This window comes from Saccharomyces kudriavzevii (genome assembly GCF_947243775.1).
Source record: "Saccharomyces kudriavzevii IFO 1802 strain IFO1802 genome assembly, chromosome: 1".
Lineage (NCBI taxonomy): Eukaryota > Fungi > Ascomycota > Saccharomycetes > Saccharomycetales > Saccharomycetaceae > Saccharomyces > Saccharomyces kudriavzevii.
In genome coordinates, this window is record NC_079272.1 from 100230 (window position 1) to 115595 (window position 15366).

At 44.6% G+C, this 15366-nt stretch overlaps 6 protein-coding genes across 6 annotated transcripts; 2 read left to right on the forward strand and 4 right to left on the reverse strand.

Moving 5' to 3' along the window:
* Window positions 1-12: 12 nt before the first annotated feature.
* On the reverse strand, window positions 13-1560 carry FUN26 (nucleoside transmembrane transporter FUN26; the record flags this gene model as incomplete). Its single annotated transcript, XM_056230714.1, has 1 exon — window positions 13-1560. The coding sequence occupies one exon, from the start codon at window positions 1558-1560 to the stop codon at window positions 13-15; it is 1548 nt and encodes a 515-aa protein (XP_056085853.1).
* A 425-nt stretch (window positions 1561-1985) lies between these two features.
* Window positions 1986-4469, reverse strand: CCR4 (CCR4-NOT core exoribonuclease subunit CCR4; the record flags this gene model as incomplete). Its single annotated transcript, XM_056230825.1, has 1 exon — window positions 1986-4469. The coding sequence occupies one exon, from the start codon at window positions 4467-4469 to the stop codon at window positions 1986-1988; it is 2484 nt and encodes an 827-aa protein (XP_056085854.1).
* A 246-nt stretch (window positions 4470-4715) lies between these two features.
* ATS1 (Ats1p) lies at window positions 4716-5723 on the reverse strand (the record flags this gene model as incomplete). Its single annotated transcript, XM_056230936.1, has 1 exon — window positions 4716-5723. One exon carries the CDS (start codon window positions 5721-5723, stop codon window positions 4716-4718), a length of 1008 nt encoding a protein of 335 aa, XP_056085855.1.
* Window positions 5724-6021: 298 nt separating this feature from the next.
* Window positions 6022-9402, forward strand: FUN30 (DNA-dependent ATPase FUN30; the record flags this gene model as incomplete). Its single annotated transcript, XM_056231047.1, has 1 exon — window positions 6022-9402. One exon carries the CDS (start codon window positions 6022-6024, stop codon window positions 9400-9402), a length of 3381 nt encoding a protein of 1126 aa, XP_056085856.1.
* A 193-nt stretch (window positions 9403-9595) lies between these two features.
* On the reverse strand, window positions 9596-10561 carry LDS1 (Lds1p; the record flags this gene model as incomplete). The annotated part of the gene is made up of 1 exon (XM_056231158.1): window positions 9596-10561. One exon carries the CDS (start codon window positions 10559-10561, stop codon window positions 9596-9598), a length of 966 nt encoding a protein of 321 aa, XP_056085857.1.
* A 671-nt stretch (window positions 10562-11232) lies between these two features.
* PSK1 (serine/threonine protein kinase PSK1) lies at window positions 11233-15303 on the forward strand (the record flags this gene model as incomplete). Its single annotated transcript, XM_056231269.1, has 1 exon — window positions 11233-15303. The coding sequence occupies one exon, from the start codon at window positions 11233-11235 to the stop codon at window positions 15301-15303; it is 4071 nt and encodes a 1356-aa protein (XP_056085858.1).
* Between the last annotated feature and the right edge of the window lie 63 nt (window positions 15304-15366).

Here is a 15366-nt window from a genome sequence, read left to right on the forward strand (position 1 = left end):
GTAGGTATGTCTCTATCTAATGATGGAGTCAATGATGAAGACGAACACGTAGCTGATGATGCTCCCCAGAGCTAGCCCCGTAGAGACAAAGACATTGGTGAATCCACCGGCCGCCTCCTTCTCGTCGTCGTTGTCCAGTTGTTCGGGTACTTTCATAAAGCTCATGGAGATGACGTGCCCATTGGTCACACCGAAGAGGAACTGCAGGAGCATGTAGCACAGGTCTACGACTATGGAGCCATTGTGGTCCTCGTCGCCGCTTGAGGATGAAGTGACGGCTGTGAACATCAGGAATAGTGGAATGGCAGTCACGCGCAGCAACGAGTAGATGAACGTCTTGCGTGGGGTGAATCTCTGGTCACGGAACATGGGCCAGTCGGCAATGACCCTGCCGTACAGATCGCCGAGGTTCCACAGCGTGAATATGAGCGGGATGTACTGTGCGTTGGTCAAGGGCAGACCTGTTACGTAGGTGGCAGACGCAAACACGGGGAAAACAAGAGTCACGACAAAAGTGGTGAATATGGAAAGCACCAAGTACTTTAGCTTGGCGAACAGCACTTCGAAGGGCACTTTTAGCTTGAGTTCCTCTCCGTCGTCACCGTTATCATCGCTGTTGTTGAGATGGTCTTCATCGTCCACTTGATCGATGCGTCCAACAACACGGATTTCCTCCTCGTTGGAACGCAGGGACCCCAGCAGAACGTCGCTGATGCGTCCATCTTCCGTGTTCCAACCATCTTTTACCTTTCTGCTGATCTTGCTTACACTAAACATCGCCACACAGACGGTAACGACAAACGTTGTAGTAAAGAAGTACAAGAGAATCCCGCCCGTGGTAGAAACCGATGAGTTTCCGATGAAGGCCAGGGCAAAAAGCACCAGGGAGGGCAGCACGCCAGCGACGGCCTGCCCAACCATGACGCCTTGGCTGTATTCGGAACCGAAGACATTGGCTATGGCCATAATACCGTTCTGCGTCATCGCCGTCCCCATGGAACTGATGACCACGAGCGTCATAATAAAAAAGAAGTTGAACCATTTGGGCAAAAGGAAATGCAAAATTGTGAAAAAGCACATGATAACGAAGACTACGATCTCCCAGGTAAGTCCGTTTATGACTCTTCTCGAGTACTTATACTGTCTCTTGGCTAGATAGATGTTGAAAAGCATTGAGGATATGGTGGAAAACGACATCATAGAGCTTGTGAAGATCTTGGCCCAAATGGACGTGTCCTTGAAAATATCGTGCTTGAAATACTGAGACGCACTGAGGATACAGTTCCATGGCCATAAAAGGCCAATCCCTATCGTGAAAAAAGTGATGTACGGAAGATTATTGAGCTTCTTCTTAAATGGCAATGTACCCAGTGGCTCAGCGGACACAGATTGTTCCCCGTCAGAATCATTGTCGTCTACTTCACCCAAGTGTCCGTCGTCTTGTGGTCCCCGATTGTCTCCGGAGAGTGGTAGCTCCTCTGGATGGGTATCGCCCAGTGCAGGCTCGGGGACTGCCAGGACATACTTTTTGGTGGCATCAGTGTTCGCACTAGCATTCATTTTTGCCATCCGCTGTGCTCTCTTGCGATTTTGGTAAACTGTTACCTTAAATGTAAATCACTCATCTCTTGTATGGTTTTCCAAGTGCTTTTTTTTTCCTTTATCCGGAAGGTAAATTCTGTTTTTAGGAAAGATAATAAGTAACAAGAATAACTAGTAAGTATATCAAAAAGTGCAAGCTTGCGGTTTGATTGATCGATTTTCAGTTTTTTGAATACTATAAAGATATATGTAAATAAAAAAGGAAGAAACAGGACGAAAAGGATACGTGAAAGAAAAAAAATAGAGAGAAAAAAAGTATAACGTGAAGGCTTTATGAAGAGGGTGAGTGAGTGAGTGTGATGGGTGAGGTTGGGATCGTTGCAAATTTATAGTGAAATAGTGTACATATTGGAGAGGAGAGAAGTGGGGCGAAAGCACGCGGTTCATACTTTCCTACTCCCCGTATTTGTCTTCATGAATTCAAACCTAGCCAACAATGGTATATGGTCACTGGGGAATTTGTCGTTAGGGAACCCAATGAATTTACTCACGTATTCAGGGTCTACCTCGCCTAAAAGTCCACGCACCCTAAGAGCATGCGCGGAAAACCATATGTAGTCAATGACGTCTGTGAATGAAGGTGTGAAGTTGGTGAATGGTAGTTCGCCGATACAGTTATAACTTGATTTCAAAGCCAGGTTGTGTGAGAAATTTTTCTCTGACATGTAACCGAAGTCCCTGCCGTTTCCCTCCTGATGTACTTGGACACGGCCTGTACTTATCAATTCGTATACGGCGGAGTTGATGTATGAATTAAAATCACCGCAGATAAGCACGGGGGATTTCTTGATATCCTGTCTGGAGTTGTGTGTTGTGTCCTCCTTAAGTAGTGATTCCAGATGGTCCAGCAGGACACCCACTTGGAAGGTCTTCACATCGTTGAATTTGGGATCCCAGTGCAAATGTGTCGTGACCACCCATATGGTATCGCCGCTGGAGACGTGTTGTAGCTTTAAGAACAGTGCCACGTTATCCTTGTTCATTGCACGGTTTAAGTAGTCTTCAGTCCTTTGGAACTTTTTGTGTTTCATCCAAGCGCCGCTGAAATCCATGGCGTCCTTGGTAACCAATTTGAACTGGTCCCTCTTGAAAAAAATACAACACCCGTCCACTTTCTTGGAATCCTTGGAATGCATGGTCTTGGCTCTTGCCTTTGCATAAAAAATACCCGTATAACCATGCTTGTCCAATAGGGGCACCCAATAGTCTTCAAAAGTCTTGGACTCTACTTCTTGCAAGCACAACACATCACTATCATATGACAGAATTTGTTCCTTTAATTTGCTGCGTCTGTAATCCCAAGTCAACGCCCACGATGGCGTATAACGGTACATTTTCGGGGTGGCATAGTGCTGGCATAAAGTGTTGTACGACAAGACGCTGAATGTCTTCTTGGCCAAATCCGCGGACAAATGTTCCGTGGATTGCTGCAAAGAATCGTATTCTTTCTGTGGTTCACCGTCGGTATTGATTTCGATGAATTTACGTTCATGCGCTAAGGGAATCTCCGGTCTGTTGTCCCTCAAGTAGAAGATCAATCCGGTGACAGATTTTTCAGCGAGGATCTTCAAAAACTGCCTGTCTAAGGGATTCCCCTCGACACCGAGAAATTGCAGATTGCACAGGTTGCCGAACTCCCATGGTAATGTCGAAATCATGTTGTCGAAAAAGTATAGGTATTTCAATTGAAAACACGAGCCCAGTTCCACGGGCAAAGAGGTCAATCTGTTATGGGACAGGTCCAAGACACGCAGGTTGCTTAGGTGCTTGATCTCCGGTGGCAACTCTGTAAGGCTGTTGCCATTCAGATACAGTCTTGTTAGAAAATTGTACTTGAAGATGTTGGGGCTGATGTTGAAGATCTGCAGATTGGACAAATCCAGAGCGTGCCATAGTTGGTCATCGTATTTGGAGTCCTTGGGCATGACCATTCTGTTTTCGATGTCGTCATCTTCATCGATGCTGTACTGAGAAAGTTTCTTGTGTTGCAAAAGCGCCTGGTTGGCTTCGTCCTTGCCATTAGCAAACAGCTCTATCTTTGGGGTCAGCGGTGTGGACACTGCGCTGTTGGCTGCAGTGCCCGAGGGGGTGCTCTCACCCGTGGGCTGTTGTTTCTTTGCTGTCTTGTTGTCGATGAGAGTGTCGGCCATCTCCATCAGAGCCTGCTTGGTGCAGTCGACTAGCGACTTCGAGGCTTCTGCGATGTGGGACTGCTGGAAATCCGTGGGTTGCAAAGCTGGTGGTGGAGCTTGAGGTGGTGGGCCCATTTGGCCCGGGACCTGTTGTTGTGCCTGCTGCTGGGCCTGCTGCTGGGCTTGCTGGGCCTGTTGCGTGGCTAAATACTTTTTCATCGCGTTTTGTCTAGCATAGATGTTGGGTTGCCCCAATGATTGCGCAGAAACCGCAGCCAGATGCAGTTGAAGCTTCCAGATGGGGTTGTTTAGTAGGGAAGGATCATCCAGGTGCGGGTGTAGTAAAGGGTTGCTGGCGTTCACATTAATGTTCACGGGCGTGCCCACGGTCGGGACCATCCCTATTGGGTTGGCCGCAGCCGTGGGGGCGTTCACCATCATCCCGTTACTGTTGCCATTGTTGTTGTTGTTATCCATGTTTAAATTGAGCATGTTCGCGTTTCCATTGGCCAATTGGTCGAGCAACTGGCGCGAGTTGTTGTTCTGGGGAGTGTGCACATCGTTGCTATTCATGAGCCCCGGGGGAGGTATGCCGGAGAGCTGGTTCATGTGTAGTTGCTGCTGTAGGGCGTTTGGTGTACCCTTTCCTAGCAGCCCGGCATGCTGCTGCTGTTGCTGTTGCTGTTGCTGTTGCGGGCCTAGGCTAGCGTAGCCCAATAAAGAAGGATCGTTCATTAGCGGAAGTGTGCAGGGATAACGTCGGTCGAAGTTCCCTTGCTGGTGTCCCTTATGCTGCGTCCTTGTGCTCCGGAACCCACTCCAAGGTGGAAACTTTTTCAAATTTTTTCGTTGTTGGCCCATTTTTCACAAGAACGGGCGATAACAAAAGGTCTAAACGGTTACTTTACTTCTGAGATCTACCATGTTGAGGATTCAATGCCAAGGAATACCGATGTATATATGGGGTGCGTATGTAGTTACTTATGGGTGTTGGAGCACGATCCAGGTGGTGGCACACCCGCCAAACACGCGGGGCTTGCTGGAATATCTGCCCACGAGCTGTAGCCCAGGCTGGGAGCCCTTTTGCGGGCCACAGTTGCCATGCTCCCCCCACCCCCAGCAGTATATCAGGTAGTAATGGGGCTTTTCTTCTTGGCTAGCCGTGATAAGTATGCCGTGTTCGCTGCCGGTTGCAAAGTCGGCGATGCGGACGTCCAGGCTCTCTTGTGGGAACAGTTGGGAGTGTGTGCCCCTGCCAAACGACTTTACGGCATTGTGGTCTCTGTCCCAGACGTGGATTGAGGTCCACATGCATTTTGCCACAAGGCCATGCGGTGCGTCTTGTTGCTCGAGGTGAAACCCAGCCGGCAGACGACCAGATGCATGCGCTATGCGGCCACTCTTGTCGACAACAGCCATGAAGTCCTTGCCCATCGCCACATAGTCCACGGCCATAGGCCCTATATCGCACACCAATGTGGGCTCAGCTATCGAGCGACACTTTGGTCTTTGCAACTGGCACTTGGTGTTGCTCCCCCAGCCGTATACCCGGGGACCATGCACCACCACGAAGTTCTCGAAGCATCCGTAGACTGCAATGCGCTCATTGTTCGGAAGCAGCGGCAACTGCCGCTGCTCGAACCCGTAACAACCGCCTCCTTGCTGCCATACATGACCATCAGCATCCACAATGACCGTCGTGTCCCAGCCGCATGCTACATCCACCACAGACGCAGGCACTTCGATCGGTGTCCAGCCGCGCACCTGCTGCACTGTTCGCCCACCATACAGTTCTCCTCGCCTGTTATCTCCACATCCCACCAGAGTTCCGTTGTTCATCAGTATCACGCTGTGGTTCCCACCGCACGCTATCTTCTTCACCGTTCCATCACCTCCTGGTAAAGATAACTGCGGCGTGTCCGTATCCTTTTCGTGTGTCAGCCCCAGTTGGCCCCGCCCATTGGACCCAAATGCATACACACAGCTCATTGATACAAGGCTCCGCCAGTCTCCAGTGCCTCCTTTGCATCATCTTCGTTGTGGTTCTATCTGTATTATTAAGGCCAAAACTGCTGCGTTACCCCCGCCGCCGCGAAATTTTTCATAATTTTTCACTTTGCAGGTCTGAAAGAGATGTTATGGGCCCATCTCGTGATGCAACACGCCAGTTAAAGCAGTGTTGGTCGTTGCGATAGTGCTTGATATACGTGGTTTTGGCTACACTTAGGCACTTAAGTATCTAGAGTACAAAAAAAAGAAGTTAGAAAAATACGCTACGGTTGAAATCATGAGCGGTTCGCATTCAAACGATGAGGAGGATGACACGGTGCAGGTGCCCGAGACGTCATCCCCGACTAAGACAGTGTCTTCGTCTCCCCTGAAGCCTGCTTCGTCGACGGTTTCAGACGCTGGGGTGGCCTCCTTGAGGAGCAGGTTTACTTTCAAGCCCTCGGAGCCGAACGAAGGGTCCCATATCTCGAAACCGCTCCCATCGGGAAGCCCTGAAGTGGCCCTGGTCAACCTATCGAGGGAGTTCCCTGATTTCTCGCAGACACTGGTGCAGGCTGTTTTCAAATCCAACTCCTTCAACTTGCAGTCTGCGAGGGACCGGCTTGCGAGATTGAGGCAGCAGAGACAAAACTGGACATGGAACAAGAACGCATCTCCCAAGAAGCCAGAGACGCTGCCAGCTGCCAAGAAGGCATTGCCGCTGGCAAACACCGGTCGCTTGTCGTCCATTTATGGCAGCACTAACAACAAATCCTCCAAGATCACGGTGGCCAAACAGAAAACCTCCATTTTTGACCGTTATTCAAACGTCATCAACCAGAAACAGTACACTTTTGAACTGCCAAATAACCTGAACATAGACTCGGAGGCGCTGAGCAAGTTGCCCGTGAATTACAACAAAAAAAGAAGGTTGGTGAGAGCAGATCAGCACCCGATGGGCAAATTCAACGAGTTGGCTACCACACAATTGGGCTCTGCAAGAGAAAAACTACTGGCGAACCGCAAGTACGGCCGCCATGCCGACGACAATGACAACGATGAAGAGGAGGAAAGTATGATGACGGATGACGACGATGCAAGCGGTGACGACTATATGGAAACCACGCCTCAGGTAAACCTGGATGACCAAGTTCTGCAGTTCATTAACGATTCCGACATTGTCGATTTGTCGGATCTCTCGGATACCGCGATGCACAAGGCCCAACTCATAGCTTCCCACAGGCCATACGCTTCACTGGGCGCCTTCATAGATACAAACTTCAACGATAAGGACGCTGAGGAGGGTGTAGCAAACAAGAGGAAAAGACGCTCGGCGGCATCCGCCAACGAAAGTGAGAGATTGCTCGATAAGATCACTCAAAGTATTAGAGGTTACAATGCCATTGAGTCTGTGATCAAGAAGTGTTCCTCCTACGGTGATTTGGTCACTTCACAAATGAAGAAATGGGGGGTGCAAGTGGAAGGCGATAACTCCGAGCTGAACTTAATGAACCTTGATGAGGATGGCGACGAAGACGATGATGATGACGGTGATAGTAATGCCGATGCTGCTGCTGCTGCTGGCGCAGACGACATCGGCAAGGACAAAGAGGAGCCAAAAGCCGTGGTGGAAGGATTCGATGAAAGCAGTGCGGAACCCACTCCGGCTCCAGAGGGAAGAGAAACCAAACGAACCAGAAACACAGCCAAGGCACAGGTAGATGAACGCGAAGAAGACCTAGATTTGGACGCAATCGATGACGAATTGCCGCAGTCCGAACATGAAGAGGACGACTATGAGGAGGAGGACGAAGACTACAATGACGAGGAGGGGGAAGACGTGGAATATGACGTTGGCGACGATGAAGATGACGATGATAACGAATTCGTCGCCGCAAGAAAAATCAGAAACGTAACTTCCACTACGAGCAGAAGCGGTCGTAAACCTATTGTCAAATTTTTCAAGGGCAAACCAAGACTGCTAAGTCCGGATATTTCACTGAAAGACTACCAACAGACTGGTATCAATTGGTTGAATTTGTTGTATCAAAACAAGATGTCGTGTATCCTTGCAGACGATATGGGTCTGGGTAAGACCTGTCAAGTCATTTCCTTTTTCGCATATTTGAAACAAATAAACGAACCGAGTCCTCATTTAGTTGTTGTACCATCGTCGACTCTAGAAAATTGGCTGAGAGAGTTCCAGAAATTTGCTCCTGCTTTAAAGATAGAGCCATATTATGGATCTTTGCAAGAAAGGGAAGAATTGCGCGAAATCCTGGAGAGAAACTCTGGGAAGTACGATGTTATCGTGACCACTTACAACTTAGCTGCGGGCAATAAATACGATGTTTCATTTTTGAAGAATAGAAACTTTAATGTTGTGGTTTACGATGAAGGCCATATGTTGAAAAACTCCACTTCAGAGAGGTTTGCCAAATTGATGAAAGTTCGTGCGAATTTCCGTCTTTTATTGACCGGTACACCGTTGCAAAATAACCTGAAGGAGTTGATGTCGCTGTTGGAATTTATTATGCCTAATCTTTTCATTTCCAAGAAGGAATCGTTTGATGCAATCTTTAAACAACGTGCCAAGACCACAGACGATAACAAAAACCACAACCCGCTATTGGCGCAAGAAGCAATCACGAGAGCAAAAACTATGATGAAGCCGTTTATTTTGAGAAGACGTAAAGACCAAGTGTTGAAACATCTGCCACCAAAGCACACGCATATCCAGTTTTGTGAACTGAACCCTGTGCAAAAGAAAATATACGACAAGGAAATTCAAACCGTGTTGGAACATAAAAGAATGATTAAGGATGGGGAATTGCCGCAGCAGGCAAAGGAACGATCCAAAATACAATCTTCCAGCTCTAAAAACTTAATAATGGCGTTGCGGAAGGCTTCCCTTCATCCACTTTTATTTAGAAATATTTATGACGATAAAATGATAGGCAAAATGAGCGACGCCATCTTGGATGAGCCTGCATACGCTGAAAACGGTAACAGGGAATACATTAAAGAAGACATGAGTTATATGACCGATTTTGAATTGCACAAACTCTGCTGCAACTTCCCCAAAACGTTATCCAAATATCAACTCCACAATGATGAATGGATGCGGTCCGGTAAGATCGATGCTCTAAAAAAACTGCTGAAAACAATCATAGTTGACAAACAGGAGAAAGTCCTGATTTTCTCGTTATTCACTCAAGTTCTGGATATTCTGGAAATGGTTTTATCCACGTTAAATTATAAATTTTTAAGATTGGATGGGTCCACGCAAGTGAATGATCGACAGCTATTGATCGACAAGTTTTATGAGGATAAGGAAATCCCGATTTTTATCTTGTCGACAAAGGCAGGCGGGTTCGGTATCAACTTGGTGTGTGCGAATAACGTTATTATATTTGATCAAAGTTTCAACCCACACGACGATAGACAAGCCGCCGATAGAGCACATCGTGTGGGGCAAACCAAAGAAGTCAATATAACCACATTTATCACCAAGGACTCCATAGAGGAAAAAATTCATCAACTGGCCAAAAATAAACTAGCTTTGGATTCATACATAAGTGAAGATAAAAAATCCCAAGATGTCTTGGAGAGTAAAGTTAGTGATATGCTGGAGGACATAATCTATGATGAAAACTCGAAACCAAAGGAAAAAAAATAAATGGATCAATAAATAAATAAAAAAGAATTACATATTTCCTTCTGCATAACCATATCAGGTGGATTCAGGGAAGAAGAAAACGCAAATAGTGAAGATATTATTCTGATGTGTGATATATATATATGTATATAAGTGTATGTGTATGTATAGCTAGCTCATTTTATGTTTGTAAAGGAAAAGAGATTTTTTCGTTTTATTGATTTACTTGTTCATTGGTCTCTTGGGGTAATATTTCAACCTCAGTTTCTGTTTCCGGAATCATCGGATGATCAAGATTCAATAAAACACTACCAATAGTATTTGTAGAAATGGCAAATCCGGCTAAAATTGGTACAGACTCAATCAACCCTGCGGAAAACCCAAACGAGGCATACTGGCCAGCGTGAAGATAGATATTTTCGCGTCTTTGTATATTACTGAAATTCTGTAAACGTAAAACTTTTGTGAAGTAAATTTGGGCAATGAAGGGAGAGATCAAAATATGGAAAAGAATAGGCCCCGCCAGTGGGAAAAAGGATAATAATAATAGAGCGGAAAGAACCACTGACCCCAAAATGTACTTAATCAGCTTGAAGGGGAAATAATAAGCCCAGAAATACACGGAATTAATAGGCACATAGTACTTGATCGGTTTCGCCCCTTCAAGAGCCTGCTCTAGGCCTTTCTTCTTTAAGCAAACTTCAACCAAATGGTTGTTGAAGTGGCTCAGCCTCATGAACAGTAAAGTGAAAACATTTGCTTGCAAAAAAGAATGCAAGATGGCGATGAAAAGGCCAACCGGACCCAACACGATTAAAAACGCCGTGTACATTGGTGTAATCGTGGCCCAGTAGACAAAGCTCACCAGAGCAAACATCACCAAGTAGCTAGATAATATTCCTAGCATAGCGGTCGAGTAACTACCCTTATTTGCGTTGAACTCCATAAACCCTCTGAACGGGTACATGAAGGCCCCTCCCGTGAACGCATCCTTGAAGAAGTTCATCAGCACGTTTCTGGTACGGTTCACAACTTTGGTGAAGTGTTCCTTGTACACTTTGTCCAGGTATTGATTGAAAGGGATATTAACGTGAGGAAGCTTCACGTACGATTGGCCCCCGCCAAACTTGTACACCAAGCCGCCGACACCAGCCAACGCCAATGAACCCGTAAAACTCATATTATCGCTGTTGTTACTGTTTCTGTTGATACACTGATCCTTCTAAATTAGAACGCCAATCAACAAGTACCAAAAAAAGAACAAGAACGCAAGTAGTTTAACCTCTTTTTGACCTTCATCTATATATATATATATATATTCATAATATAGTTCAAGTGTCACAAAACCACTGAGATCCCGTCGTATTATTATGTCACGTGGTTAATTAGAAGACGGGTAATGCGTTTCGGAACAAGGGTTTTTTTTAAGTAAGTGATTACATGCCAGGGAAGTAGTAAACAAGGTTTGACAAGGGGTAGCTCGGTAATCACAGAAGAGCATTCGTTCAAAAGAAAATAGTCGCCACAGAGTACAGTCGCCGGTGTTGTTTTTCTATCTCCCTCTTTTTTCCTTTGTTCCAAGCGTTGCTGACCTTTTTGCTCCACAACCGCTTCAATAAGCTCAGAATCCGCGGAGACCATCACAACAGAGTTCCATTTCAGTTATTTTTTCTAGTTCCATATTTTCAGAGGGTCAGAAATCAGGAAACCTCATATATCAACTGATTGAACGTTCTCCATAGTTCGTTGTCGTATTTGCTTTTTGTTTTTGTTTTTCAGTTAATTCTATTTTTGTTTTGTTTTGTTTTGTTCTCTCTCCTAATTTGCATATAAGTATAATATCAAGGAATAATGCCTTACATCGGTGCTTCCAATTTATCAGAACACTCCTTTGTTAATTTGAAGGAAAAACATGCGATTAGACATAAAGGTACTGGTAACTCCTCATCATCTTTGCAGGCGCCGCCGAGCCCTGACCAGGAGAACCACATTGATAACGAATTGGGAAATTACGACACTTCTTTAAGCGACGTTTCCACTCCGATTAAAAAGGAAAATGATTCGTTCGAGCGGAGCTTGAAGGATACATTTGCTAGTTTCCGTGAAACGAAGCCTCCACCTCCTCTAGATTTTGAGCAACCCAGACTCCCCTCCACAGCATCCTCATCTGTGGACTCTACGGTGTCTTCGCCGTTGACGGACGCAGACATAGAGGAGTTGGAGTTTCTTCCGAATGAATCTACTCATTCTTACTCGTACAATCCTCTTTCACCAAATTCCTTAGCGGTCAGATTGAGGATTCTGAAAAGGTCCCTGGAAATCATAATACAAAATCCGAGTATGCTGCTGGAACCTACTCCAGATGATTTGCCTCCCTTGAAGGAGTTTACCAGCCGTAGGAGAAGTCTGCCTAAGACATCGGCTTCCGCGAATCATTTGATGAATAGGAATAAGAGCCAAATCTGGAACACTACTTCCGCGACCCTAAATGCATTTGTAAATAACACTTCTTCTTCCTCGACGGCATCATCTGCTTTATCCAAGAAAAAGATGGGCACCCCGGTTTTCCCTAATTTAGATCCCACCCATTCCCAAACATTCCATAGGGCTAACTCCTTAGCCTATCTACCTTCTATTTCAGCCAAGCGTGACCCACTGCTTGAACGAAACAGCTCTTTATTCCTTGGTGACTGTGGGAATGGTATAAGCTCCGAAAGGCCAAGTTTCAGGCAACCGTTTAAGGACAAAGCTAATAACGTCCGCAATAGCACTTTGCTTAATGAAAGCACTTATCCGGAAGAGGAGAGTTTTTTACCCTACCATAAACCTTCTATAGATCTACTCAATGAGCAAAGAGCCAATTTGAAATGCCTCTTAAATTTACTTAACGAAACGCTGGAAAAAAACACTTCCGAGAGAGCTTCAGATTTGCACATGATATCACTATTCAATCTGAATAAACTAATGCTTGGAGATCCAAAGAACAGCAATTCGGAACGTGATAAAAGGACAGAAAACTTGAAGAAAATTCTGCTAGATAGTTTGGCAGAACCATTTTTTGAGCATTATAATTTCATTGAAGGCAATCCAATCGAGGATACAGACGAACTCAAAGAGGAAATTGATGAGTTCACAGGATCAGGAGACACGACTGCTATAACAGAAATACGGCCCCAACAGGACTATGGTCGTATATTGAGGACATTCACTTCTACAAAGAATTCTGCCCCACAGGCAATTTTTACATGTAGTCAAGGGGACCCTTGGCAATTCAGAGCCGCAAATGATCTAGCTTGCTTGGTATTCGGTATCTCACAAAGTGCCATTCGTGCCTTAACTTTAATGGATTTAATCCACACGGATAGTAGAAATTTTGTCTTAAATAAACTATTGTCTACTGAGGGTCAGGAAATGGTGTTTACAGGCGAAATCATTGGTATTGTTCAACCAGAGACACTAAGCTCCTCCAAAATAGTATGGGCATCGTTTTGGGCAAAAAGAAAGAACGACTTGTTAGTTTGTGTTTTCGAAAAAGTTCCCTGTGACTACGTTGATGTACTTTTAAATTTAGATGATTTTAGTGTGGAAAACATTGTAGACAAATGTGAGCTATTGTCAGACGGACCATCATTGTCCTCTTCTTCGACTTTATCGCTTCCGAAGATGACCTCATCACCAAACGTTAGCAAACTAGAGTATTCCCTGGAAAGGAAGGTTCTTGAAAAGAGCTCTTCCAGACCCAATTTAACGAACAACCACTATGCCAGTGAAAGTGAACTTGATGGAATCAGCCACTCTGAATCGTCCCCGTCATTGTCGCCGGTAAGGACGAAGAAGAGCGTGAAATTCGCCAATGACATCAAAGAGGTTAAGAATATAAGCCAATCGTTAGCCAAATTGATGGATGACGTGAGAAATGGATTGGTATTCGATCCTGATGATGACCTTTTGCCCATGCCCATTAGAGTTTGCAACCATATCAATGAAACGAGATATTTCACTCTAAATCATCTATCTTTTAATATTCCATGCGCAGTTTCCTCTACCGTTTTAGAGGATGAGTTAAAGTTAAAAATTCATAGTTTGCCCTATCAGGCTGGTTTATTCATTGTTGATTCTCACACTTTAGATTTGATTAGTTCCAATAAGTCCATCCTGAAAAATATGTTTGGTTATCATTTCGCAGAGCTAGTAGGGAAATCCATTACTGAAATTATTCCAACGTTTCCAAGAATTCTTCAATTTATCAATGAAAAGTATCCTGCCTTGGATATTACACTTCATAAAAATAAAGGTTTGGTGTTAACTGAACATTTTTTCAGGAAAATTCAGGCAGAGATTATGGATGATCGTAAAGCTTTCTATACTTCGGTAGGTATCGATGGGCTTCATAGAGACGGCCGTGAAATCAAAATTGATTTTCAATTGCGTGTAATGAATTCCAAAGTGATTTTGCTTTGGGTAACACACTCAAGGGATGTCGTATTTGAAGAATATAATACAAACCCCTCACAGTTGAAGATGCTGAAAGAGAGTGAAATAAGCTTAATGAGCAGTGCAAGTAGCTCTGCCAGCTCTTCCAAAAAATCTTCATCTAGGATATCTACCGGAACGTTAAAGGATTTAAGTAATCTGTCAATTTATGAGGATTTGGACCACCGGGCCAATAAGCTCAAGTATGAAATTGGGGGAGAATCCACAAACCATTCTGAATCCACTCTGTCCGAGCGGGACCAAGACCCTCTGGAAGATGACAAAGATAGCAGCGAAATGATAGTTGGTGATCCAGAGATGAAACACAAACTAGAACTGGCCAAAATTTACTCCAGAGATAAATCTCAATTTGTAAAGGAGGGAAACTTCAGAGTTGACGAAGATTTGATTATTAGTAAAATTTCACTATCCCCAAGTGCAGAATCATTAGTAGATTCTAAAGGTTCTGCGAAAGGATTATCTCCACTGGAAGAGGAACCCCTGATTGAGAAAAATGCCACTGAAAATGAGCTGGATGAATCTTCTAAAGATGAAGACGGTATCATAATGACTAGCAAGCGAACGAGCCAACCTACCAGTACATTCCTAAATACTCCTGAAAAGAATATCGGTGCCCTAAAGCATATTAAGAAATTTTCAGATTTTGTCGGTTTACAGAAAATGGGTGAAGGAGCGTACGGTAAGGTCAATCTGTGTATCCATAAGAAGGAGAGGTATATTGTGGTGATCAAGATGATTTTCAAGGAAAGGATTCTTGTTGATACATGGGTTAGAGATAGGAAGTTAGGTACTATTCCTTCTGAGATCCAAATCATGGCCACATTGAATAAAAAACCGCATGAAAATATTCTACGGTTACTAGATTTCTTCGAGGACGATGATTATTATTACATCGAAACCCCCGTACACGGTGAAACAGGGTGTATAGATCTTTTTGATCTGATTGAATTTAAAACTAATATGACTGAATTTGAAGCCAAGCTGATATTCAAGCAAGTCGTAGCAGGTATAAAGCACCTACACGACCAGGGTATTGTTCACAGAGACATCAAAGACGAGAACGTGATTGTAGATTCCAAAGGTTTCGTCAAGATTATCGATTTTGGATCTGCTGCATACGTCAAGAGTGGACCATTTGATGTGTTCGTGGGGACAATAGATTATGCCGCCCCTGAAGTTTTGGGGGGGAACCCCTACGAGGGCCAACCACAGGATATTTGGGCCATTGGTATTCTGTTGTACACCGTGGTCTTCAAAGAGAATCCCTTCTATAACATAGACGAAATACTGGAAGGAGATTTGAAATTCAATAACGCAGAGGAAGTCAGTGAAGATTGCATTGAGTTGATCAAGAGTATTCTGAACCGTCGCGTACCGAACAGGCCCACCATTGACGATATAAACAATGACAAGTGGTTGATTATTTAAAGGATTGGTGTTAATATCAACTCGTCAGTAAATTGAAGGGAAAAATGCTAAAAGAACTCGAGA